Consider the following 27,837-nt stretch of genomic DNA (forward strand, 5'->3'; position numbering starts at 1 on the left):
TTTGAACATGAAATTGATGCCACAGAGCAAAATTGATTCTTTTTCCATTGTGATTTTCTGTCACTGAAGAGTGTTGAGATCAGGACACCAGGCGCCAGTATTCAGGGTCAAACTAGATGTTACACACAGATGCTTGTAACATTATCTTGACAGTCTTTTCTTTAAAAAAAATAAATCTATAGTATCTTGAGGAAGAGAGTTCAGAAACAGCTGTTTTGGAGTAGGAAAATGACCATCAGGGAATGGATTAAAGATCTCTTTGCTTCCTCCTTTCCCTACAACCTCTTTTCTGCTCCCAGTTGCCTTCTTTGGAGACTGCTTTTGGATTTTAAACCCAGACTATTACACAGGTTTGCCTGTAACTAGGACTTCTAGTTTGTCTCTTTAGGCAGCATTCCATTAAGGCAACCTTTTGACTCTCCCCCCTTCATATGAGTAAAACATTATCCAGGTTATATAAAAGGTAAAGGAACCCCAGACCATTAGGTCCAGTCGTGACCAACTCTGGGGTTGCGGCGCTCATCTCGCTTTATTGGCCGAGGGAGCTGGCGTACAGCTTCCAGGTCATGTGGCCAGCATGACTAAGCCGCTTCTGGCAAACCAGAGCAGCGCACAGAAACACCGTTTACCTTCCCGCCAGAGCGCTACCTATTTATCTACTTGGACTTTGACGTGCTTTCGAACTGCTAGGTTGGCAGGAGCAGGGACCGAGCAATGGGAGCTCACCCCGTCGCGGGGATTTGAACCGCCGACCCTCTGATCGGCAAGCTCTAGGCTCTGCGGTTTAACCCACAGCGCCATCCGCGTCCCTTACAAGTTATATAACACTATACAATTTAAAAAGAAGAGGATGATGTTGAGAGAGAGAGAGAGAGAGAGAGATAAATAATACTAAGGAGATTATCTGACATCTGGATTAAAAAAGAAAAGAGGTAATAAAAGTGTTTTAAGATTCTAGGAGTGCTTTGTCTTAACTGAATATGTTAAGTAGTGTTTGCAGGAGCATGATGCTAATAATACGGCAGCTTAATTGATTTTTTGGTGATAAATGTGTCCATTCATAAGGTATTAATCCATATGGTACTGTCTCAACAGTGATAGTCCTTATAGTGAACATGGTACCTTAGAAGAAGTGGACATTGATGCTGGTACAGGACCACACACCAGTGAAGATGGTAGGCCCCTTGTGTTCTTTGCCTCCCCCCCCCTCCCCCTTCCATGTATATGTAATTGATGAAGGAAATGCTGTTTTCCTCATCACCTCTCCTTGTAAATGAAGAATCTCTGGCACAGTGTCTCCTTTCTTTTTTTGTGTGTATTTCTTGTTTTTGTTGTTAACACTGATCTGCCTGTCATTGGCCAGCTGTTTCCTTGCTTCTTTCCTGCGTAACACAGTTAGAAGGAAGGTCAAGTGGAAGAATTCTGCATTTCAGCACAAATTTCTGGCTCGGTGTCACGTTCTAAGTGCCATTTTAAACTCTTTTGTGCACAGTGCTGTGGTTTGCGTTGCTGCTTTTAAGTAAATGTGGCGGGGGGGGAGGAGTCAGCTGGGTCTCTAGAGGCCTGTTTCCTCCGGCATTAGCACACCTGGCTCCAGGTGCGCATGAGCACTCAGGGCTTGGCTTGCTCCATCGTTTCATGGACCCAGACCTTCGCACTCATCTTCCTGCCCCTCCACTATTTACAGAAAGACCATTAAAAAAGATAAAAGACCCCTGACAGTTAAGTCCATTCGCAGATGACTCTGGGGTTGCGGCACTCATCTCGCTTTACTGGCCGAGGGAGCCGACATTTGTCTGCAGAGTTTTTCTGGGTCATGTGGCCAGCATGACTAAGCCGCTTCTGGCGAACTAGAACAGCGCACGAAAACGCTGTTTACCTTCCCATCACAGTGGTACCTATTTATCTACTTGCACTGGCGCGCTTTCAAACTTCTAGGTTGGCAGGAGCTGGGACCGAGCAATGGGAGCTCACCCCATCGAACCGCCAACCTTCTGATCGGCAAGCCCAGTGGTTTAGACCACAGCACCACCCACATCCCAGTAGAAAGACCATTAATCTTAGTTAACTCACAGGCCATACAGAGGACTTCACTTGAAGTCTTCCCTCTGGTCAGGGTTCTTTTCACCTCAGTTTCCTTACTGGCTTTACTGTGGGGTTCACCCTAAGTCGTCTTTCTGGTCAGGGACTCACCTCTTTTTGAGCCATCAATTGCAAGCCTGGCTTCAGATTCGGGGGGGGGGGGGCGTGTGTGTTGCTGTTGAAACTCCCCCTGGGAAGGAAGGTGCCATTTGTGCATTTTGCTTTGGCTTATTAGCAGCTGGGAGGGGGGGTCAGCTGGACCACAGTGGACAGGAAAGGGTTCTTTCACCTCAACCCCCCCCCCCAAGAATCTGTTGTGGGCACCAGTCACACATCACAAGATTTAGCTTATTCTATCAGCTGCAAAAGAGTGCTTTTTTCAAGCCTTATTTCAGCAGAGGGAAGGGTTGGGAGAGGAGACCCTGTGGGTACCAGGGAAGCCCTCTGCAAGCACATCAGCACTTAACAGTCACCATACTGGCAGCCTCCGAACTAGATATAAATATATATTTCACCAGCAATATCTGAGGCATTGTAGAATTTATTTTGCTCTAATTCGCATCAAATAGAATAGTTTACAGTATCCGTTTCCAGAGGAAATCTGAGTGAATTTCCTGAGGAAGCCCGAAACAGATGGATCATGGCTGATGTAGAATTCACACAAAAGAAATGCAATGTTTTTGTTGGAATACTATGCTATCTCCTCTGTATTTATAGATAGGTGAAGGAAATAAAAAACGGGTCAAGGAAGTAGTTCTGTCATTGTAATTTCAAAGGAGCTGCAAAGGTGGAACTATTTTGTTCCTTGGTCTAACTGTATTCACACTGACTGAAGCTCACAAGACCTATTTTATCAAATCTCTATAAAAGGGTTTTGTAACTTGTGTTGGTGTTTTTTGTAAACACAGTTTACTCTATGGTCTTAACCCCTTCATGCTTTAATTAGAGTTAAGGGTATCGGCTACATGAGGCTGATTCATCATAGAATCATTATCCCGCAACTTGATGACAGTATTACCTGGATCTGAAGTTATTTTCTAAAACTGATTCTTCCAAGGAATCAAAACTCTGAAGGCAGCCCATAAAAGTATCATGCAGGGTTGTTGGCGTCATTGTAAACAACTGATAGAAAATAGCACTTGTTCATTGTGCAACTGACCATTCCAAAAATCTTAAGTTTCTTGCAGATCCCAAGTCTTCTCTTTGTCCCTGTCACTTGAAATATTGTAAGGGCAAGAAAGAGAGCTCCACAGATTCTATTGGGGCTTATTTTCTTGATCAACAGTATGTCATTTCTGGATGTCTTTCTCTCTTCAGCTTTGCTTGCATCCATTATGTGTTCCTTATGAGAAATTCTTCCTCCCGAGTACTGTCCCCTCCCACACACACACCCGGTCTAATACATTGTGCTTCATCTTTTCTCCACAGAATGTGAACCAATAGAAGCTATTGCCAAGTTTGACTATGTTGGAAGATCTGCACGAGAGCTGTCTTTTAAAAAAGGGGCCTCCCTGCTCTTATATCATCGAGCTTCTGATGACTGGTGGGAAGGAAGACACAATGGAATTGATGGCCTTGTACCTCACCAATACATAGTGGTTCAAGATATGTAAGGAACAGCTAAGTGGTGCATAGTACCCTAGAAGTTGTCATATGCCAAATCAGACGGGTCTAGTCAAGTACCGATGGTTGATTTGTAGACATTATACAGGCCCCATAAACCAAAGCTGTGGGGTCGAGCCCCTGGAGTGGGGTTCCAGATAGCAGGCAGGAGTACTTGTGGAAGCTGGGACCCTAGGACAATTTCCTGCTGCCAAGAGCCAATCAGTGTTTGAGCATCATTTCCTCCTTTATCTCTTCATTCTCTCCCTCTCCCCTCTGGTAGCATATAGTGATATATTTTACTGTAATTTCTTATTGTGAACCATCCTGGACAGTGCTTTTTTGTTATTGCTGGTAAAGGTAAAGGGACCCCTGACCATTAGGTCCGGTCGTGGCCGACTCTGGGGTTGCGGCACTCATCTCGCTTTATTGGCCGAGGGAGTCATGTGGCCAGCATGACTAAGCCATTTCTGGCAAACCAGAGCAGCACACAAAAATGCCGTTTACCTTCCCGCTGGAGCGGTACCTATTTATCTACTTGCACTTTGACATGCTTTCGAACTGCTAGTATTCATAACATAATCAAAGTGCTGTAGCTGGCTGCATAAAATGGCCGCCACAGGCAGCAAAAAAAGAGGAATGACTGTCCCTCTTACTGGTGAATATCATCACACACAAAAAGCACTAAATATCGCGAAGTATATTTATATGAAGAGCAGTATAGAAATAACTTAAATAAGCAGAAACACTGCTTACAGCAGCTGTAATAATGGAAGAGGGCTGCTAAATCCAATATGGTGAGAATTCTTAGTTTTAACTGAAACCATCCTCACTTTTCAAGATCAAATTCTGTGTCATTTGCAGCCCATAGTTTTTTTTGTATATGATTGCACTTTTCCTGTTTCTCTGCCTTTTTCAGAATTCTGTTTGAATAAAAATACAGCTCCCTCTTTGAGAAAGCATGCTTTCCAGCTCCTAAAAGTCTCAACACTGTTGTTAGGCTAATTGGAAGATACATTGCTTGCTTCCTTATTATGATACCTTCTCAGTTGCCATTTGGAAGGCAAAATGTCACTTAGGAGCATCTACAAAGCTGAAGCTAGAAGGCAAATTATAAAGAGAAGCTCAGCTGGGGATATTCTGGCCCCGCATTGCTTCTTTATTTTTCAATTGCATTCCTGCTATTGGCCGACATTTGATTATATGTCTACCTAATGCCTTTGAATATAATGGTTATAGTGGTTATTAACGAGAATGAGATGACTGAAAATGGAGAAGGGGAAGATCATGAACCACTCTTACTCTTTCCACCCAATAATATTGGTTTCTCAAAAATTGTCACCTGTCTTTTCTGCTCAGGGATGATACATTTTCAGACACACTGAGCCAGAAAGCAGATAGTGAAGCCAGCAGTGGACCAGTAACAGAGGACAAGTCTTCCTCTAAGGATATGAACTCGCCCACAGATCGTCAACCTGAAATATATTCCGGAAGGTAAATTGAACTGAGCACTCAGCATTAACTAAATACGTGGCGTTTATATTGCACTTGAGAACATTAAAAGCACACCACATGTGTTATTTTGGCAATCCGTGAAACAACTGTGTCGATTTTTCATTCATGGAGGTTTGAGGCATAAAATATAGCGTCTTGACAAAGATCATCAGACCACAGGTTCCCAGACTTATTTGGCCTACTGCCCCCTTTTCAGAAAAAAAATTGCTCAGCGCCCCCCTGCCAGCTCAGTCCAATCTGCCCCAGGGGCAGGGGTGGTGCCACAGCCCGCCTGCCATTGGCCAAATAGGTAGGCAAGCTGTGATCCACTTCCTGGGACTGGGTGCAGCTGAAAAGGGTTCACCCAAACCCAGGAAAGCCCCCCACCTCGACCGCCAGATCCAGGGGGAGGCATTGCCGTCATCCCACAACAGTGCCTGACCTAATGGCCAGTGTCATTACACAGATGAAACCTATACAGTTTTTCAAAATTTTATTAGCTTCTTTCTTTATGCTTCCACTGCCCCTTTATTATTATTCAACGCTGCACCCCAATTGCACCTGAGGCTACTACTGCCCCCCCAGATCGATCCAGCACCCTCCAGGGGGCAGTATCACCCACTCTGGGAAACACTGATCTAGACCTTCATAGGTGAGTTAATATTTGACCTGGTGGACTTCCTTCACAGCTCACACTCACCACACCAACACATTTTGTTGGGCAACATGTATTGACAGATATGATTCATACGTTCTTCGTTTCATTTCCTGTGTCTTCACTTTGCCTCTCTGTGCAGGCAGCGCAAGAGAACTGAACTCTCGCTTCCCGGCAGACGCCCTGGCAGAACCAGCGATGGACACTGTCCAGTTCATCAACCGCACAGCCTTGCCAATTCATCGCTGGAGTTGGGCTCCCCCAGTATGACAAGCCACAGCGCTTCTCGTGCTGCCCTTCAAAACCGCAGCCTCAATACGGATAGTCCAGAAAGGAGACGAAGGCCTGGTCATGGCAGCCTCACCAATATTAGTAGGCATGAATCCCTGAAGAAAATTGACAGCCCACCCATTAGAAGATCAACATCATCTGGCCAATACCCAGTTTTCAATGACCACAAACCACTTGACCCAGAGGCAATTGCTCAGGTGGGTCTTGTGAGTTAACATAGGAGTAGTTGCTTTCTCTACTACAGGGAATGTTAGTGTGAACTTTTGAGATAAATAAGCCTATAACCTCAATCTGGTGTCCTGGTGGCTGTGCTATTAGTGTTTATTTCTAGTTCCTTGATTGTGTTGTGTTCATATCAGCTTGGTAATGTGTGCAGGTGCACAAAAAGGGATGCCTCACCTCTGAGTTAATTCTGTGCTTTACATGATGGCTGGATATACTTAATGATAAAGGTGAGCAAGATAGAAGTTAGCCCTGAGACTCCTACTAATTCTCTTATTTTATCCATACTTGATTTCTTCAGTGTCTTTTTTGTTGGTATTCCTCAATTTCATCTTAAACTACAGATATCTGTTCTTCACTCTGCATTTCATCTAATCTTCCTTATCCATAATATGATCTTTGCACTACCTTTCCTTTTATTGTCATATTAATGTTAAATTCATGCTGTTTGCACCTTCTATTTGGAACTCGGGAGATACTCACGTGGTCCAGTCTCTTCCACTCCTTAAAAATCAACTACAAAACATACATGTTTTCACATCCCTTTTTGAACCTTGGGGATTCTATTCAGCTAAGTCCTATTTGGAATAGACCCAATGAACCTAAGTTTTTCATGTTTATTAACTTCAGTGGATGTACTCATGAATAGGCCCAGCATTGAATTCCAACCGGTTTGCCTTCATGGCGAAGAGCATTTATATAATATCAGTACTTCTTAAGCTACTTTTTAAAGTTTGGAAAGTAACAAGTCTGCACAGCAAATCCCAAATGACACATATTTCTTGCAGCGTGTCCACTTCTCTGTTGCCCTGGAGAAGCACTGTAGCACTTGTTCATCTAGCCCCAAGTATAGCGCTAAGGATAAAAACATGAGTATTTTTTACTATTATCTGAAAAATAGGTATTGTGCTTCAGATAAGCAGGAAACACCTGGTATTGTTCTTGCTTGCACCTTGCTGTGACTGAATAGTTCTACACATGGTGTTCTTGGTATTTTCTAAACATGTAGTTAGTTATTGAGGCATTCCTGCGCCTCAATAATACTGGTGCTTGGTTAATACATTTACTCTCACATGAGAGAGAAAGAGATTTGGTTTCCACCATGATGTAGGGAGGAGGCGCAATGCAATGGCCCATGCCATCTTTGGTGTTCGGTATTTCATTAATCTTTAGCAAACTTGCTTCTTCCTTTGGAACAGGATATTGAAGAAACAATGAACACAGCTCTGAATGAACTCCGGGAACTGGAACGTCAAAGCTCTGCAAAACATGCCCCAGATGTAGTGCTGGATACCTTGGAACCAATGAAAAATCCCCCCTCCAGCACGGCCTCCACGGACTCCCTGAGCCCTCTCCACAGTGTCCTCTTAAGAAGCACCGAGCCTCAGATTCGGCGTAGCACCAGCTCTTCCAGTGATACTATGAGTACCTTCAAGCCCATGGTGGCACCCAGGATGGGGGTGCAACTGAAACCGCCTGCCCTTAGGCCAAAGCCCATCGTTCTTCCAAAAACAAACCCAACCGTGGGCCCTTCCTCTCCATCCCAAGGTCCAGCAGACAAGTCTTGCACAATGTGAAAACCAAGCAGTTTGTGTGGCAAGCGTGGAGCGTGGAGCTACCCAAAGGATGGAGCGCTGATCAATGTCTTGTGTTCCATCACACCATTCGTTTCTAATTTATAACGGGAGAGGTTTTGTTTTTTTTAAAAAAAATGTGTTTTTTTTAGTGTAATGTCTCCAAGCTACCTACGTTAACATGGGTCCAATTTTTAAACTGGACAGTTAATTGTGCGTCGTTTTAAATCAACAGGAATACATGCTTTTACTTGAAAACTCCACGCTGCACCTTTTCTAATAAAAGCTTCACAGGTCACAGCCAGCATCCCGTGAGGTTCAATAAGTTACACTTACTCTAGTTTTTAGACTTATGAGTGGTCATTTGAAAGGGATTAATTAATGGATTTGTTTACTTCTATATTGTAATTGGCTCCAGTATTGATCAGATTTTTTATATGGGCTAAAAGTTTGTATCTTGAGGATTATTAAGAAGTGAATCAGGAAAGACATTTCCTTCAAAATACTTTGTATGTGTGTTGGTAGGGTTAGTACTGCATATGGAGAATGTATTTGCATCTCACACCGACGTAGATGGCAGCTCTCTAAATCAAAGCTAAAGCCTGTTGTCAGAAATGCTATATAGAATAGTTTCTAATGGTTGCACTCAGGCTTGCTGCACTGCAATAAAGGTAGATTTTTAGCCACCAGTTCTTTCAGACAACTGTTCACACAAACAAATCACTACAAAAAATATGTTTACATTCCTATGAGCCGATGGTTTAGATGTCTCTGCAGATAGTCTTAGCTAATCAAATTATTTGTAACAAAACATTCCTAGAAAACCTACACTTCAAAGCTGCTGTATCCTTATGATTATGAAACACATTGGCCTGCATGTCACAGTAAGACATGGTTTATTGCTTTCCGTGAACAAGCAGTGTGCTAGCTTCTAGAGGTGGAAGAAACAAACCACAAGGCTTGACTCGAGCAAGAAACAAACCATGAGTGGTAAGCCAGGAACAAGTGGTAGTTAGTTCTTGCAATTTGTTTGTAGCTTGCCACTAGCTGTTTGTTTGCAAGAAACAAACCAGTGCGGGTTCATAAGTAAGACAAAGCCAAGTTTTGTGGTGTGTTACTCCTGGCTCCGAGAAGAGTAGGACAGATTGAACAGCATGCACTGGTACAAGGCTCATTCATAGTAAGCCATGGTTTTATTGCTTCTTGTGGCAAGCAAAAGGGGCTACTGTGTACAAAAGAGTGTGCTGTTTCACGAGTGTATTTATTCAGGTGAATTTTGATTTCTAAACTGGAATAACTCCTCTTGAGGTGAGAGGTTGTTCACAGGGCAAAGATCTCATTTTCTACTCTAGAATCTGAATAAAATCTATCAGAACCACTCTCCCCCCCCCCACTAACATGTCGTTACTTTTTTCATGTGTGTTTATGTGTGAGTGAAGCTATCAACCTGCATAGTGCTTCATCTTTGTTGTTATTGTTACATATGAACTAACAAGTGTTTTGCACAAACTTAACAGTAAGCTATATCATTTCCGTGAATGTTTTTACAAGGTCACCACCTCACTCCACAGGAGAATTTATCGTATGTTACTAATCAGGCAAACACTTAACTAAAAACCGTGGGAGTACTAGGCTGGAGTTGGGGGAAGGAATTGATTCAGCTGATACTTGTCTACATATGCAAAACCTGATCAAAATAAGGGGTTTCTTTTGTCATAGAACTTGTCACATTAGGAACTTGTCATTCTTCAAAATGAATGTTTTCATTTGGGTCCTTCCTACTATGCGGAATCAAACAGGAGGAGACTAGTTGTTAGGCAGAAAGAATTGCCTAAGGACATCGTAGCTACCATTGTTGTTTGGGACTGATTTACTCCCATTGCAGTTTGTTTACTAATTATATTTAGCTGAATGGGATTGCCAAATCACATGTAGCATGGATGTGGCAAAGACGTATGTAGCTTTGCAAAGAAGTTGCCCACATGAACATCTGTGGGCCTGCCCTGCTCACACATCTCTGTTAGTTATTTGTGCCCAAAAATGGGGGGGAGACAAACATTTTCATCTCAGCTGATGAAACTGGGGGCTATTTACAAACCTAAATTGGAAACCAGATCTGGGTGGAATTCATAAATCTGAAAAACAAGATGAAAAAGAATTCACTTGGCGCTACAGTATATATAATGATTTTGTTTGCCACAGTAGACCATAGGAAATGTTACATCCACCAAAGCTGCCACTATCTAGAAAGGAACTCGATCCCATATCCCTAGAATGCACCCTGGAAGCTTAACTAAGATCCTGGACTCTGTAGTGAGCTTTTAGCTAATGCTAATCATAGTGAAGTGTTGCCGTGGCCCCTGCAAGGCTAGGAATTATTTTTGTAACGAGCCCAAATCTAGGACCTATGGGACAAACGGAAGCGTTGCCGTTCCTTTAAGTGCATTATAGCCTAGTGACTTTGTATTATTAATTAATAGGTTGTGTGGCAGAACTTAAGGTGGGTGCCTGTATCATGAAATTGCATAGGGAAACTCTGTACGTCTGAATAACTGTACCGGCCTCCATACTGCTTATATTAGAGATTGTTTAGTGGAGAAGGGAAAAAATATTAGAAACAGTGCATCCAGTGATTGCTTCTGCTTAGAACATTCACGCGAGTTAAATGTGTGTAGTTTGATGGTTTGTTATAGCTATTTGAAGTATAGTGAATGGATATTTAACAGGAAAGACTGATACAGCTACAGGCTGTATAGTAAAAGGGTAACCGCCTGTGTACCTAATCGAATCAGTATTGTCCTTGACTGTCAGTTTGATAGATTGCAGTGCTGGTAGCTTCCTGCTTGTTGACTGTTACCTAATTGTGTCAATGTACATCTGTAGTATGTACATGTGAAAGTGCCTTTACATTTTTAGAGGAGCTTTAACTTTGCTCTTGTATTGTTGCAGTTCCATTTCATGTTCTGCTGCATTCCCATTGCATTCCTTCCATTCTCAGACAACAGGAGAGTTACAATTGCACAGTTTTAAAAGAAGAAAACGTACTGTTAAGCTGTTGTGACAATGCACTTTTATGTATAGTACTGTACATTTTGGCATGTACCATTACAGGCTTCAATATACATTCAGATTTGTTTCTCATAGTGTAACTTTATATAATAAATAAGGGTAGTTTTGTCTGTGTTTGTTTTGTTTTAATGATGTCTAATTATCAACATATTTCTGCATGTGCGTATCCTTGCATATGCCTTTTCTAGGCTCAGTGTTAATGAGGCCCAATTCCCTAAGTTCCAAGACACCTTTACAGGGTGATATTTACCTTTAGTGGAGGCAACCTGGGAGTCTTATGGTGCTTGGAAATATCTCCTTTATTTACAAGTGTACAAGCTGAACAGGTAAGCAAGCAGTCATTCATGAAGGTAGTGCTGTTCCCAAAGCCAACAGCAAACCCAGACAGCCACAAAGTACGAAGACCATTTCTACCAGCCATTTAAAAAAAGGCTCAGAACTCGTTTTATTCCTTGTCCAGATTCAAATCAAACAAACTCTCCTCTTTCAATTCCAGCTCATGAAAGCAACTGTAACACATTCAAGGATGCATAGTGGAAATGGTAGACAAAGAACACAGATGACTCCATATACATTTATCTTAAATGAGGAGTGTCTCGCACTGCCCAGGTATTTTTCAGAAAGCAAAATATACTGTGGTTTCTAAATAGTGTGATTTGTGAGTTAGGGCTTGTCATGCCAAATATCATGTGAAGTCACACCAAAGTGATGTCTGACGTTCAAAATGACACCTGGCATCCTAACAGTGATCAAATTTTCCTCCACCTCAGGAACCCCTGTTTGATGACAATTTTTGATAGGTGGCAAAACTGCCAAAAAAAAAGGTGAAGTCACACCAGAGTCATGTTTTGGTCCACCATCTTGATTCTAAAGGGCAGCTAGAGCCTGAAAATTCCCAAAGATGGCTGCCTCCACTATGGAAACTCTTGTGCCAAGCTTGGCAACACTCTCTAAAGAGGCAGCCAAAACTATAGAGAACAAATGGACAAGCCATTTTCCAAAATGTACAGTAGATTCATTCACTTACATACTGCTTAATAACACAACTTCTGTTTGGTTCACAAAAATAACAAAGAACTATAATAAAGAATGAAACTGGAAAACTGCAATATAAAACAATAACAAACCCAAAACATTAAGATAGCAGCACATTTAAAAAACAAGGAACCCCTTCCCTTCTCACCTCTCATCCAAGGCACATTCTTTGACATCTACACAAACCGTACAATACCCAGTAGTCCTCCCAATATCACTTGCCCTATTCTATTTGCACACATTCACTCCAACTCTAGCGCCATTTTTGCTCTACAAAAAACGAGCTGCAGAAACAGCGGGAGACCAAATATTCACTGGCAGAACCATAAAAATATACAAACAAATTCCTACCCATAGATCACGCAGATTACTGTCTATAACACTAGTGCATCTGGCTCTCACCCAAGCTATCTGCCATCCAAGACCCTCACCCATGGAGGGGTGGAGCCGTAAGGAGTGCCTTCAAGGTGTCGACCACACACAAAAGGCACTCCACAAAAAATCCCAACGTGAAGGTTATTTTCCCCTTCAAAACAGCTATGAGCCAATAATTTTCTGACTTTCACTGGAAGGAATATTATAGAGGCCCTGCAAACATCCCTTTTATTCTATGTTCACTATGATTTGTGCTCATGATGCTATTGGGTGGTTACACACAATCCCACTTTCAATACTGCTTGTGACAGCAAGTTTTGGAGTGGTTCCGCTGTGTCAGTCGCAGCATATCCTGTAACTTCATGCTGAAATCCCGCAACTTTTTTTATAGCACAAATGTCCTGGTTTATTTTGTCCTGCTTTGTTTGAGCCATAACCCCTCAGGACAGCAATATTGTGGTATCACTGGGGAATCAGCACAGTACAAACTCGAGCAGAATAAATCCACCACTAACTAAATAACTATTATTGTGTCAAGAACATGTTGCAGAATGCATCTACAATAAAACGCCAGTATGAAGGGGCCAATAAGAACTGAACAGGGATATACCAAGTTTGAATTATTTGCATCTTCTGGAAGGAAATAATACAGGAAAACTGTATGCATGAAGGAGATACGGAATGCTAAGAGAGAAAACTCCATGCACTGCATTGCATTCCTTGCATTTCTTTTTATATAACATTGATGCCAAATCATGCATTTTGCATGTAGCTGTGTCTCCAGAAATAACCTCTTCAGCACGACAGAGTTACAAAGGGAGGTAGCTGCATATCTACCCTACTATTCAATGGTAAATCTTGATGCCACAAAGGCACAACCCTTTTATCTCCTGCCTGTCTTGTTTTATCTCCATCACATCCCTTTTTGTACCTTAACAAGAAACCTGCTTCAATATTTAACTAATACAAATGTTCCTTATTATGGATGCGACAGCGTCAGGAAAATGTTAGGTAGGGTATGAATAAGGAATCCCTCTGAAGTGGTTTTGTTAAAGGAAAATATATCCCTGCTCAGCTGATTTACATCTACTCAACTTGGAGCAAACTATAGAAAGTCTGTTTGGGATATCTTGCCATCAAAATAACACGGCACATGCCAACTGACTCATTCTATGGAGATGATAAGCTGAGGCCTGAGAAGCTTATTCAGTTGTCCAAGGTAGTGAGGATTCAGCATATAACTGCCATGTTGTTTTTGTTTAGTCGTGTCCGACTCTTCATGACCCCATGGACCAGAGCACGCCAGGCACTCCTGTCTTCCACCGCCTCCCGCAGTTTGGTCAAACTCATGCTGGTAGCTTTGAGAACACTGTCCAACCATCTCATCCTCTGCTGTCCCCTTCTCCTTGTGCCCTCCATCTTTCCCAACATCAGGGTCTTTTCCAGGGAGTCTTCGCTTCTCATGAGGTGGCCTAAGTATTGGAGTCTCAGCTTCAGGATCTCTCCTTCCAGTAAGCACTCAGGGCTGATTTGGGTCAAATCCTGGTTAAGGGAGAGAGGAGTGATGCTTTGACCTTCTCCCTTCTTGGGGTACCACAATCCTGTTGGCCAAGAAGCTGGCCCACACAAAAAACGATAAGCGTTTCTCCATAGTGATCATAAAATCATAGAGTCGTCACAGTTCTTAAGGGCTGTCACGTGGAAGAGGTAGCAAGCTTGTTTTCTCCTGCTCTGGATGGTAGGACTTGAAGCAATGGCTTCAAGTTACAAGAAAGGAGATCCCAAATAAACTTTTGGAAAAAGACTGTCTGACAGTTCCTTGGAGGTTTTTAAGCAGAGCTTGGATGGCCACCTGTCGTGGATGCTTTAACTGAGATTCCTACATTGCAGGGGGTTGCACTAGTGACCTCTCAGGGATGCAAGTGCGTATGGAGGTCCTAGGCTACCTAGACGACAAGACCTCCCTCTCTGCCTTGCTGATGTGGTCCAAAGGAAAGCAGAGCAATGTATCTGGCCCTAGAGCTTGGCTGCAGGAGTTACTGGAAGGAGGCATACAAGGCACCATCCAGCCTTCTTGGGGACTCCACTCCCCAAGGTATATTCCTTAGCCTTCGCTTCTCACAAAGATCTTTTGCAAGCCAGCAGGAGCATTAGATACATGTGAAACTTTGGAACAACGCTTTCTCATAGGAGTCTGTGCTCCGGGGAGTGGGACAGGAAGGGGAAACATAATGTCAAAACAAATTAAAAACAATGTAAAACTCTTTTACAAAACAAATTTAAAAACAATTTCTATTTTAAAAAATAGAATTAGTTTGCTCCATCTACTGCCGACTTCTGCCCCCACCCCAGTCGCAACAGGCACTAGTGAAGATGAATGAATATTTTAGACAAAGGGACAGGGAGGAAGGGTTGAATTTCCACAAAGTTGGGGGGGGGGAACACCCATATTTAGCAACTCTGTAAATGTGGAGTGCCAAGAAGTGTTGAATTTATCTCTGGGGTCCCTCCATTTCTTTGTGCAATCGGTACATTTCTACATTTTATGCCTAGACTACCTATGGCATATTTAATTACATTGAAAAATTGCCTGCCGTTTGCTGCCTTCAAATAAATTGATAAATAGATATATATACAGTACTTGCGCACCATGGCAACTAGTGCATCATTACCATAGTAACCAGTTGAATATCATTACCTTCTACAGCAAGTACTGGTTGAGTGATACTGTAAGAAAAAAATCCTGAACAGACCAGCTCTCCGAAAGTGAGCATTCATAATTTCCCCATTTACTACGACGGTCCAATATTTCTGATTAACAACAGTAACACTTCAGTAGGAAGATTGCTTTCTTGATCTATCCCCATGTCAAGACCAGGCTGACAGAAGAGGACCTGCTTCACGGTTTGCATTCTGTCCTCGATAAATCGGCCCATGGAATTATTAAGCGTGATCCATAAGCTGTCGAGCCTTACATTGAGGGAGGGAGACCAGGAGACCTCAGAAACCTCAAAGAGTTGGGCGCTTTGAGGACAAAAATCAGTCATCTCCACCGCAAGCAAGATGCCATGATCGATGCCGTCTCGAGTGAGCTTTCTAATGCCCCATCAAGCCATGCTTTGTAGGACCAGCTTCAGCTCTGCAGCCGAGTGGCATTGACAAGAGTATTTATGAATTTGCACCCAATAGCATGGCGCTTGGATGCTCGACCTCCATGGCTGATTAAAGGTAGCAAGACTGGGGGCGTTCAGGGTGTGGTGAATGAGTCATCGCATGAGTAGGTGGCTCTAAGCACCTTGCAAGAGGTGACAGTGTGGCCACGCCTGGGGAAAAAGCCACCTTGGACCTAATTGTATTTAGCAACTACTACCCTGTCACCAATTCCCCAGCCCGGGCTTACACAAATGACAATGGGCTAAAATAGCCCTATGAGGCTTGTGATTTGCTCTCTTGAAGCAGTCTAGTGGGTTAACGCTCCAATATAATTTCCCTGATGTAAATCAATTCCCTCCCCTATCATAAGTAACTATTAAATTCCACCCACATGAGGAAAAACACCTTGGTTCAGCAACTTGCCTTTTTTATTATTATTCCCATCAGGGCTAAAAGCAGAGTGCAGAAATGACAATCAGGAAGGGAGTACAGACAGGAGGCTTAAGGACTCCTCTCCCAGTACCTCTACTCTGATCAGCACCAGAATCTAACTTTCCTTCCAGCCATCCCACCAGGTTGCTTTAGATCTTTTACTTCATTCAAAAATGGAGAGAGGGGAATACTATATCCATTGTGTACATCCCCAAAGCTATTTATAGAGTTTCCCCATCAGTCCAGGCATGCAGTGACAATACAGTGGTACCTCAGGTTACATACGCTTCAGGTTACAAATGCTTCAGGTTACAGACTCCGCTAACCTAGAAATAGTGCTTCAGGTTAAGAACTTTGCTTCAGGATGAGAACAGAAATCAGGCTTCCGTGGCGCGGCGGCAGCAGGAGGCCCCATTAGCTAAAGTGGTGCTTCATGTTAAGAACAGTTTCAGATTAAGTACAGACCTCCGGAACGAATTAAGTACTTAACCTGAGGTACCACTGTAATGTGTGTCATCACATGAATCAACCCTATTCATGTGAAGAGCCTCATACTGCATTCTGGGCTTTTATAGTGAGAGCTAGACAGTGTGGTGTGCCTGAAAACCAGATGCATTGTGATTTTTTTTAAGGTTTCTAATCCAGAATCTCCCCCTAGTGGCTTGCTTTCATTCACACAGTCAGCCCAGTGCTGTGCTTTCTTTAAAACACATACACACTGGGATTTGTCCCATCCAGCCCTAAACTACATTCTCTGGGGCTCCCCAACACAGATCCAATAATCTGCTCCACAGGTGAACATGCAGGAATCCTTCCACAAAGTCATACAGCTGCAGCCTGGGAGTAGCAAAGCTACACTGGAATTAGGAGAGGAACGAGAGGTACCTGCAATAAAATGTTGCAGCATAGAGTGTTGTTCTCCAGGATTCCAGTCTCTCCATTCCATTCTGCCCTCTGCCAGCTTTCCATTCCCCACACCAACTGTCAGGGGTTCAGGAGCAGAGGCAAGGGCAAGGGAGGAAACAGAGAGCGAGGGGGAGGAGGCAGAAGAAAAGATGAGTGATGACGACGACCCGAGATCTCCGAGTCTTTCCAGTGAATCAGAAGATTCACAGAAAGGAGCACCAGTGGCCAGGGCAAGGGGGGAGCCTAGGGGGACACCCCAGGAAGATAGAGCCAGAGGGGACTCAGAGGGGAGCAGTTGGAAATCGGGACCAGCGTCACCGCCAGAGAGCAGGGAAGAGGAAGGGCGCCAGGGATCAAGCGCTGGCAGCTCACAACAGGAGGGAGGGCACGAGTCAGGAGTGGCCACACCTCCATCGGGGAGCGAAGAAACGGTCAGACGGAAAGTGGAAGGTTGGGCGCGCGCGCCAAGTTCAAATGCACAGGAAAGTGACGCAGTAGGCAGCCCGGAGAGGGAGCCAGGTCCTAAAGCCCGGCGCAAGGAGACAGGAGGGTCCGGGGGGTCGGCGTCAGAGGAATCCCGGAGGAAAGAGACCCCGGGGGGCAGAGGGACCCAGAGGAGAACAGTCAGGCGGAAAAGGTGGAGCAGGGCTAGGATATTAAGTTGGTGCACAAGGGGCGGAGACTCAGACGGAGCTTCGCCGATCTAACCATAAGACGTAGAGTTGCACGCAGCAGCTTGAGAATGGAAACTGTAACTCAATAAAGACTTTTACTTAATGATCGCTGGCTAGCGTGATCCTCTGTGAGCTAGGATCGGGGAGCAGCTCTGACAGTAAGCTCCGTCTCATAAATTGTGGGCATCTACGGCCTCACGGAGAGGAGAGAAAGCGGGTGCCTACTAGCGAGCTCACGAACGGCAGACAACATGACGGCTGAACAGCAGATAGCGGAACTCAGAGAAGCAGTGTCACGACTGAATGCCGAGGCTCTTGCATCCAGGAAGAGAGAGGAGGACGCAGCGGCCGCCTACAGGGATCTCCAGGTCAGGTTGGAAGTGCTTACGAAGCAAGGGCAACTGACACCCAAACCGGAGGGGATTGGGTTGGGGAGACGAACAGGCGGTCTGGTCTCTCACTTCGATGGGAATCTGCAACAGTACCCCAACTTTAGAGCAGATGTAATGTGTGCACTGCAACTGCTGAACAAAGACTTTAGAGATGAGCAAGAGAAAGTGGGATTCATCATGTCCCATTTGCATGGAGATGCTAAAGCATGGCTGCGCAATTTGTGGAGGGATAAGGATCCAGCGCTCCAAAATGCGGATGCCTTTATTAAAGCGATGGATGGGTGCTTTTTATCAAGCATTGACGTGGATCTTGCCCGGAAGGAGGTGCATGGACTAAGGCAAGGGAGGGCCAGCGTAAGGCAGTACCATGCCCGCTTTTTCGCTTTGGTCAGTGCCCTGGAATGGGACAGAGATTCGGCCCCTGTAAGAGACCTGTTTTGGGAGGGATTGCACGGCTCGGTTAAAGATGAAATTGCGAGGGGGGAGAGACCCCGGACCACGCAGGAGATCGTTCAGAGGGCGCTGGCGGTGGGGGTGCGGCTGGAAGAACGTCCGTGGAGCAGGGACGAAGGGCGTGGAGGGCGCGAACCAGCCAGGGGCTCCTCCTTCCTTCCCAGAGAAGCAGCGCGTGCGCAATCCACGCCTCCGCCAGGAGGAGGGGCGGAACCTATGGAGGTTGGAAGTGCAAGGGCTCAGTCAGCAGCCAGAGCCCTAGCACCGGCATCAGTGAAAGCGAAGCCTCCTAGAGGGAACAGGAAGTGTTATATCTGCGATGATCCACAGCATATGGCGAAAGAGTGTCCCCAGAGGCTCCACAAGCACACTGCAGCCTCAGCAATGGTAACTGCAGCAACGCAGCAAGGAGGACCACAGCAGGGAAACGACGGAGTCTGGCTGGAGGAAGAGGCACTGGGGCCCAGCCAGACGTGTCAGTGAAGCAGTCCCCAGAGATTTTACAGCCCATGGACCCACTCCCGCCCAAGCCAGTAGTGAGGCTCACCGCATCGCTCCAGCTGCCCAATGGAATCACCATGGACGTGCCAATCACCATTGACTCAGGAAGCAATGCGGACTTTATAGGGCAGGACTTTGTCGACCGGCACGCTATACAGTTGCTGCCTGCCACGCTGCCCCTGCAGGTTGTCACGGTGGATGGCAGGGAGCTGCTAGGGGGGCAAGTGGTGAAGCAGACGCCACCAATGGTGATGCGACTTGGGAATCACAGGGAAATCATCAGCTTCAACGTCACTCAACTATCGGACACGCCCATTGTATTGGGCATGAGTTGGCTGGACAAGCACAGCCCGACGCTGGCTTGGTGCCAGAGGCAGCTGACCTTCGGCTCTTCCTTTTGTGCTGAACACTGCATCATGCCCCGGCAGGAAGGGGAGCAAGAGGAGTCACAGCTGCTGCTAGGCACGCTGCAAGCGGTTCCCCACAGGTACGCAGAATTTTTGGAGGTTTTCTGTGAGAAGGAGGCAGACAGGCTACCCCCCCACAGACCATATGACTGCAAAATTGACCTGCTACCGGGGGCGGCGCTGCCCAAAGGGAAGCTGTATTCCATGTCTGAGGACGAACTGCAGGAACTCAAAGAGTTCATAGATCATAATTTGGAGCGCGGTTTCATCCGAGAGTCCAAGGCAGCGGGGGGCAGTCCTGTATTCTTTGTTAAGAAGCGGGACACGCCCCAAAAAAGGCTTGTAGTGGACTATCGCATCTTAAACAGTGTGACCAAGCCATCGGACTTCCCCATGCCCCGAATCGACGACCTCCTCGCAAAGGTACGGAAGGGCAGCGTGTTCACCAAGTTGGACCTGCGAGGGGCGTACAACCTCATTCGCATGCGGGAAGGAGATGAGTGGAAGACAGCCATGTTCACACCCCTGGGCACCTACGAATATAGAGTTATGCCTTTTGGATTGCAAAATGGCTCCCACGTGTTTCAAGCGTTCATGCATCACGTGTTGGCGGGGCTCCTCTACAAGACGTGCGTCTGTTTCTTGGATGACATCCTGATCTTTTCGGAATCGCAGCAGGAGCATGACAGACACGTCAAGGAAGTGCTGAGCAGGCTACAGCAGCATAGGCTTTACGCCAAGCTGGAGAAGTGCCAGTTCGACGTGACGGAGGTGGATTTCCTGGGCTACAAGTTGTCTGACAAGGGGCTCGCCATGGACAGCGCCAAGGTTCGAGCAGTGTTGGATTGGAAAAGCCCACGCAACCGGAAGGAGGTCCAACGGTTTGTCGGCTTCGCGAACTTCTATCGCAAGTTTATCAAAGGCTTTGCTATGCAGACGGCGGCCATCACGGACACGCTCAGCTCCAAGAAAAAGAAGTTCATCTGGACAGAGCAGGCGGAGCAGTCCTTTCAGGCACTCAAGCGGCTCTTCGCGTCGGAAGAGCAGCTGCTTCATGTCAACCCCAGCAGGCCGATGAGGGTGGAGACAGACGCCTCGGACAGAGCCATGGGAGCAGTCCTGCTGCAGAAAGACCCGCAGGGGGTTTGGAGGCCGGGAGCGTTTTACTCCAGGAAGCTCAGCAAGTCCGAACAGAACTACACCATCTGGGACAGGGAGTTGCTGGCCATTCATGCAGCGTTCAAAGCGTGGAGGCACTTCCTGATCGGCGCCAAGCACACGGTGCAGGTCTGCACGGACCACAAGAATCTGGAGCACTGGCGCACGGCACAGTTCCTGAACCAGAGGCAGATACGTTGGGCTGAGTTCTTTGCGAACTTCGACTTCCGAATAGAGTATGTCCCGGGGGACACCAACATCATGGCGGATGCTCTCTCCCGTAAGCCGCAGTATCTGGAGGAGGCAACGCCAGCGGCCGCCATGCACATCTTCTCACCAACAGTGTGGGCGTGCGCTGCGGCAACAGTTGACCTGGAGGCGGTGCGACGAGCGTTGCAGGATGACTCCTTCGCGCAAGCAAAGATGGCAGAGGTGCACAGGGGCACGGCAGCGACCGACGAGTTCCAGCTGCGAGATGGATTGCTCCTCCGTAAAGGGGCCATCTACGTGCCAGGAGACGAACTTCGCGCCAAGGTACTGCAGCAGCTGCACGACGCGCCCACTGCCGGGCACTTTGGCAAGGAGAAGACGGTGGAATTAGTCGCCAGAGACTTCTGGTGGCCCGGAATGAGAGGGGAAGTCGCGGACTACGTGGCGAGGTGTGACACCTGCCAGAGGGCCAAACCAGTGCACAGACCGCCGGCCGGACTGTTGGAACCGCTGCAAACTCCGTTCGAACCATGGGAGAGAGTGGCCCTGGACTTTGTCACGGATCTGCCCAGCTCGAGGGGCAAGACGGCCGTGCTGGTGGTGGTGGACTTGTTCTCCAAGATGGCACATTTCATTCCGTGTGCTAAGGTGGCCACGGCGGAACAAACCGCCAAACTGTTCATAGACCACGTGTTCAAGGTTCACGGTCTGCCGCGGTCTATTCTGTCCGACCGAGGGCGACAGTTCATCTCGAATTTCTGGCAGAAGCTGATGGGCTTCCTGAACGTCAAGATCAACCTGGCGTCGGCTAGACACCCGCAGACCAACGGGCAAGCGGAGCGGGTCAATGCCATCATGCAGCAGTACCTGAGATGTTATGCGAATCAACAGCCTGCGACGTGGGTGGATTACCTGCCTCTCGCCGAGTTCGCCTACAACAACACGAAGCACGTGTCCACGGGGGTCACGCCGTTCTTCGCCAACAACGGGAGGCACCCCAGAACCTTCCCGGGACTGGAAAGAATGGGGGAGGGGGAGCCGCAGACAGCAGATGCGTTCGCGTCAGAGTTGCAGGAGGTCCACGATCAGCTGCGGCGGCACCTGGAGCTGGCCAAACACGCATACAAGGTACAAGCGGACAAACACAGAAGGGTTGGCGAAGAGATCCATGTGGGAGACTGGGTCTGGTTAGCAGCCCACGCAGTGCCGGCCAGGTCGTTGGCGAAGAAGAAACTAGGGCATAAGCAACTGGGGCCCTACCAAGTCGAAGAGCAGGTCAACCCGGTGGCTTTCAGGCTGGCGCTTCCGGAGGGTTCCAGGATGCATCCGGTGTTCCACAGATCGGTGCTCACTCCCTACAAGGCACCTCACAGGTTTCAGGAACCAGGAACGGCACCGAGCCCGCTCAGAGAGAGAACCGGGCAAGCGGGAGTGGCACAGGAGGAGCGCATCAACGAAGTCACGGAGATTTTGGACTCCAGATGGGGGGAAGAGGGGGTGGAATACCTTCTCGCCAAGGAGGGCGCCCCGGCCAGTGCCAACAGCTGGGTGCCGGGCTACGCTTTAGACGAACCTCTGCTCAAAGAAGAGTTTCATGCCCTCTTCCCACATAGGCCAATGCCAGCAGACTTTTTCGACGACTGGCTTTTCACGCCCACGCTTTCAGCCAGCACGTTCCGGGGGTTCGACTCGGATGAGGAACCGACACGAGACACACGTTCCCCGGAGGGGTGACTCTCGGGATCTGCTTCAGAACCCTCGTATTGGTGGGATGATCGACCAGAGGAGCAGTTCCGCAGAAAGTGGCTGGAGGGTCCAGGACGAGCAACGTCTCCAGAAGGAAGCGAGGGAGAGACGGACATGGACGTTTTCGGGGACGACCCGGGTTTCGAGCACGGCGGCACAGAGATGGAAGCGGAGGTGACCGTCGTCGACGAGAGCAGGGAGGAAGAACCGGAAGACTTCAGATGGAGGCCCGCCACGGGAAGCGAACTGTATCCGACATTCGTCCCCCTGACACAGCAGCACCCAGCTCCCGCACCGGAAGGAGGGGAGGGGGAAGAGGGGGCTTCGAGGGGGGGATGGATGTCAGGGGTTCAGGAGCAGAGGCAAGGGCAAGGGAGGAAACAGAGAGCGAGGGGGAGGAGGCAGAAGAAAAGATGAGTGATGACGACGACCCGAGATCTCCGAGTCTTTCCAGTGAATCAGAAGATTCACAGAAAGGAGCACCAGTGGCCAGGGCAAGGGGGGAGCCTAGGGGGACACCCCAGGAAGATAGAGCCAGAGGGGACTCAGAGGGGAGCAGTTGGAAATCGGGACCAGCGTCACCGCCAGAGAGCAGGGAAGAGGAAGGGCGCCAGGGATCAAGCGCTGGCAGCTCACAACAGGAGGGAGGGCACGAGTCAGGAGTGGCCACACCTCCATCGGGGAGCGAAGAAACGGTCAGACGGAAAGTGGAAGGTTGGGCGTGCGCGCCAAGTTCAAATGCACAGGAAAGTGACGCAGTAGGCAGCCCGGAGAGGGAGCCAGGTCCTAAAGCCCGGCGCAAGGAGACAGGAGGGTCCGGGGGGTCGGCGTCAGAGGAATCCCGGAGGAAAGAGACCCCGGGGGGCAGAGGGACCCAGAGGAGAACAGTCAGGCGGAAAAGGTGGAGCAGGGCTAGGATATTAAGTTGGTGCACAAGGGGCGGAGACTCAGACGGAGCTTCGCCGATCTAACCATAAGACGTAGAGTTGCACGCAGCAGCTTGAGAATGGAAACTGTAACTCAATAAAGACTTTTACTTAATGATCGCTGGCTAGCGTGATCCTCTGTGAGTTAGGATCGGGGAGCAGCTCTGACACCAACCCTCACCCACCATTCTTGGTCCTTACTGGACTCTGTTTTTAGGGGGACATTACCCTGAGGCTTCCCCCACCCCAAGGTACTTCTGCAAGCATGCTGATACCTGCATGAGTGGAGATTAGGTTTGCAGTGGTTAAAATGTTGGACTTAAGACCTGAGTTCAGATCCCAGTTCACTGGGTGACTTTGGGCAAGTCATTGCCTCCCAGCCTAACATAAGTGTTGTAACAATAAAATTGGGAGGCAGAAAACAATGTACACCACCCTAAGCTCATTACCGTAGAGAAAGTGAATGGGGAAAATTTCTGCAGACGCAAATGACATTGAAAGTGGGATCATGTATAACCACCCTGATACCACCCTGAGCACAAATAATCAGCCCTTAAAAAGCCCTTTAAAATGATGTCTGGAGGGGCTCATGGTGTGAAGAAATTTGCCATTGAATATGATAGGCAGAGGTCAGCAAACTTTTTCAGCAGGGGGCTGGTCCACTGTCCCTCAGACCTTGGAGCGGGGGGCTATATTTTGGTCTCTCCAGCTTTAAAAAAGGACCAGGTAGCAGGTAATGGGGAAAGCACACCTGAGACCCTAGAGCGACTGACAGATAGAGTAGACAATACCAGGGTAGGTGGACAAATAATCCGATCTAAGGAATTCAGCTCTAGAAGAGAGTCTGTAAAGCAGGGGGCTCCAAGCTTTGGGGGCCAGTGAGCACATGTGGAATTCTGATATAGGGCAGTGGGGGTGTGGCCTATCACAAAATGGCTGCCACAGGGGTGTGGCATAATGGCTTCAAAGTAAGCGAGGCTGAGCCAGTTCAAAGAACTGAGCAGGAAGAGCAAACAGCCTTTTATGCATTGTGGATTTTTTAAGCGGATGTTTAATGCCACCTTTCATGAGTGCCAAAGGAGGTACTGGCAGGCACACTGGTGCCCATAGGTGCCACACTGGTAAGGCAAAGCGAGTAACAAGAGGATTCCAATCTGCTTTATCAATCTCTCTCCTGCGGGTAGCAGCACAGAAACCGCTGCCAGTAAAATACAGTCCATTGACAATCAAAGGGCATGAATTTTAGTCTCTCTGCCAGGATAGAGAACCTGTGGTGCTGCAAATGTTGTGGAGCTTCATTAGCTCTAGCCAGCATGGCCAATGTGCTGGTCGCAAGGAAAAAATAGGTATAAAAGGAGAAGTCTCTGGCTGCCAAGATTCAGGTTTAATACAATTACTCTTTGGTGAGAGAACCCCAGCAGAGGTTTAAAATCGCAAAATATGCAGCAAAGGAAAGAATAGAAATATAGATTAAGACATTAAAAATGTTCAAGGAAGTTCCAAAGTAGCCCTTCTTCCCCCAGCATTGGAGAATCCACGTTTCATAAGTTTAAAATGGTTTACTTACAAACTCTCCAGCTAAGTTAGATTCATGTGTTTTTCCATGCAGTCTTCAGAAAAAGCTGCACAAGAAATCAAACTTGGCTAAGTTACAGTGCTGAAAGTTCCTAAATTATTAGTACAGGAACTCAAGCGGCTTGTGAAAGCCATGGGGTTATGCTGGAGCAACAAGCTTAGCCTCTTCATACACTGAGCTTCTTAGACAGACTGGAGGAAAACAAAGACTTGATTACCTAGTCCTTCCCAAGACGAGTTAAACCTGGCAGGACTGCTTACTCTATGACAGGCATCCCCAAACTCGGCCCTCCTGATGTTTTGGGACTACAACATCCATCATCCCCAGCTAACATGACCAGTGGGCAGGGATGATGGGAATTGTAGTCCCAAAAAACATCTGGAGGGTCAAGTTTGGGGATGCCTGATCTTAACCCCTTCATGCATTAATTAAACTTAAGCATGTTGGTTATATGAGGCTGGTTATCCCACACAGTGGTTATAGATAACAAAGGTTTTCAGTCCAACAACATCTGGAGGGCCATAGGATCCAATATAATAAAACACTTTGAAAACCATATACCTGAAAAGGCGGCTATCCATTTTGGAATTAACCCTTGAAGCCCACGAAGGCTGACAGGGAAGCAGTAAGAACTGGAGCTCTCCATCCCCTGCCTATCACTTTTGACATTTAGCTAGTAGGTTATGTAATGAAGTCAGATGATTCTGTGTCACTTTTATCTGCTACTTCTCATAAACAGCTCAAATATTTAATAGACTTTTTTCAGTAAACAGTGCAGTTATTTTTCATGCTGCATGGAAAATCCTCAGTACTTCATGAGCAAATGGTGCACTCAGCATAGTGTCAAAAATTTAGCACCATTAAATATTTTATCTCTGTAGCCCTCAGCCACAGAAGAAGTGCAGATAGGCTGCACTTTCAAAATGCTAATTTGGGACAAAATAGTTTCAGCCTAAATGATAGAGAATAGCTAACTGATCCAAAAAAATGCCAGAAAAGATTAGTTGTTGGACCAAGGATTTCCTAGCTAAGGTTTGAATAAAATTGTTTCTAAAATCTTGGGTCCATTTTAAAGTGGTTACAGTTGGGGACTGTAGGTAAGTCTTAGCTCAAGCTTCATGGCCTTCAAAATATATGTAGGATTCATTAGTAATTCACTTAAAATTAGGTTCTCAGCTCTCAAATTAAAGTGCACATGTTCAACTTGATATGCACTCTGACTGTAGTTTTGCTTATTGCATTGTATAGAAATATAAGTCAGGGGTGAGGAACTTCTGGCCTGTGGGTCAAATATGGCCCAGGTGAAGCTCCAGTTTGGCCTGGAAGACCAAGCCCACCTGCTCCACACCTGACAGTTGGTGTGGGCAGGTACTGACATGAGTTCAAAGGAACAACCAGGAGCGTAAAGTGAGCTCCCCGTTGCTTTGCTGCAGCAAGGCAGCCACCCACTGACAGATGATAGGAGTGTGTCTTGCTCCAGGAACAGGAAGTATAGTTTGTATCAACAAGAGTGCTAAAATGAAATATGGAGGAAACTCCTATTTGAAGGCTTGCTGGAAATACATCTTCAAAGAGCCTCATCGCCTGTCACAGAGAGTGTCCTGGAAGGCCCCCAAGGCTGAGGCTCTTCATCCCATACTAGATGTTGCCCTGGTGCCCACCACTTGCTGAAGCCTCTCATCAAACGTTTGTAAAATTAGCCATTTCTGATCCTTTCTACCCCAAATTCAACATGGGCCATCCTCCAACCTACCTTCCCCGAACTGCCAAGTTTCAAATCAGCCAACTGAACCATTGTCTAACTATAAGCCATAAAGCCAGTTCTTCCTCCACCAGGTATATCATTATAGTGGTGGCATGTGGTTCAGACTCATCTCAACAGAGGGCCATGACTGTGACCCTGTAACACGGCATGCTTAACAAATGTTCCTAAAGCACACTGTGTATCATATATTTGCTGCTCAACTTTCAGAACTTTATGTTTTCAAAGTTGGGGCAGTGATGTGTGTGTGTTTTAAGGGGAAAACACTGAAAGTGAGAAGAGTATTAAAAATGTAAGAGTTGCAAGTGTACTTCTGGTAGAAAAATCTACTCCATCTTGAAGGCAGGCCTTTAACTAAAGTGACAAGATTATGGAATTTGAAATGTGAAAAGCTTTTAGGTTGCTATTCTGAGCAACTGAAGTGATTATAGAGCAGGTCGGAGCTTTATATATAGATATAGGGAGCTGGCTTGGACCTGTCAGCCCAATGATCCATCCTATCAATGAATCATCAGTTTTAGAAGGCTTCTCTAGCTTGTCTCCCAGGTATTTTTAACGAGAGGCACCAAAGTCTGGGACTGTGATACAGAGGGCAATGGTTCTTGAATGTAAAAACTGCAAAGGCTGAACTTTTTCCAGACTAAGCCAATTCTCTCCCCCCCCCCACTATGTATTGACTAATTCCCTTATTAAACCAACACCCGGGTAGATACATAGGTAGGTTTAGATAGATACATAGATACGGTGGAGTACAGGGTCAGATTTAAGGTGCTGGTTTTGACCTTTAAAGCCCTTCACGGCCTAGGACCCTCATACCTACGGGACCGCCTCTTCTGGTATGCCCCACGGAGGATCTTAAGGTCCATAAATAGCAACACCCTAGAGGTGCCGGGCCCTAAGCAAGTTAGATTAGCCTCAACCAGAGCCAGGGCCTTTTCAACACTGGCTCCAGCCTGGTGGAACGCTCTGTCTCATGAGACCAGGGCCCTGCGGGATCTGATTTCTTTCCGCAGGGCCTGTAAGACAGAGTTGTTCCACCTGGCCTTTGGCTTAGTATCAGTTTGATTTCCTCCCCCCCTTTCTTTTTCCTTTCTCCTCCTGTGAAGAAGCTGCATCCTAATGTTTTAATGTCGTATTTTAAT

General features: G+C 46.7%; 1 protein-coding gene and 1 long non-coding RNA gene across 6 annotated transcripts in view; one reads left to right on the plus strand and one right to left on the minus strand.

Moving 5' to 3' along the window:
• SRGAP1 (SLIT-ROBO Rho GTPase activating protein 1) overlaps window positions 1-11,103 on the plus strand; it is a 114,384-nt gene extending 103,281 nt beyond the window's left edge. For all 4 annotated transcript variants that reach the window (XM_082239535.1, XM_082239534.1, XM_082239536.1 and 1 more), the window contains 5 exons: window positions 1,096-1,175; window positions 3,511-3,691; window positions 5,044-5,178; window positions 5,976-6,321; window positions 7,546-11,103. In XM_082239535.1, coding sequence (XP_082095661.1) covers window positions 1,096-1,175; window positions 3,511-3,691; window positions 5,044-5,178; window positions 5,976-6,321; window positions 7,546-7,923 — 1,120 coding nt within the window. In that variant the 3' untranslated portion in view covers window positions 7,924-11,103. The remainder of the gene's footprint in view (window positions 1-1,095; window positions 1,176-3,510; window positions 3,692-5,043; window positions 5,179-5,975; window positions 6,322-7,545) is intronic.
• LOC309541772 overlaps window positions 1-24,982 on the minus strand; it is a 51,633-nt gene extending 26,651 nt beyond the window's left edge. Inside the window, exon 1 of one of the 2 annotated variants that reach the window (XR_014223913.1) lies at window positions 24,925-24,982. This is a non-coding gene — a long non-coding RNA (uncharacterized lncRNA). Of the gene's footprint in view, window positions 1-11,720; window positions 11,767-24,924 lie in introns of those variants that run through there. The other variant, XR_014223914.1, reaches the window with a different exon arrangement.
• Window positions 24,983-27,837: the final 2,855 nt, after the last annotated feature.

Source organism: Podarcis vaucheri (genome assembly GCF_965113315.1).
Source record: "Podarcis vaucheri genome assembly, chromosome: 10".
NCBI lineage: Eukaryota > Metazoa > Chordata > Lepidosauria > Squamata > Lacertidae > Podarcis > Podarcis vaucheri.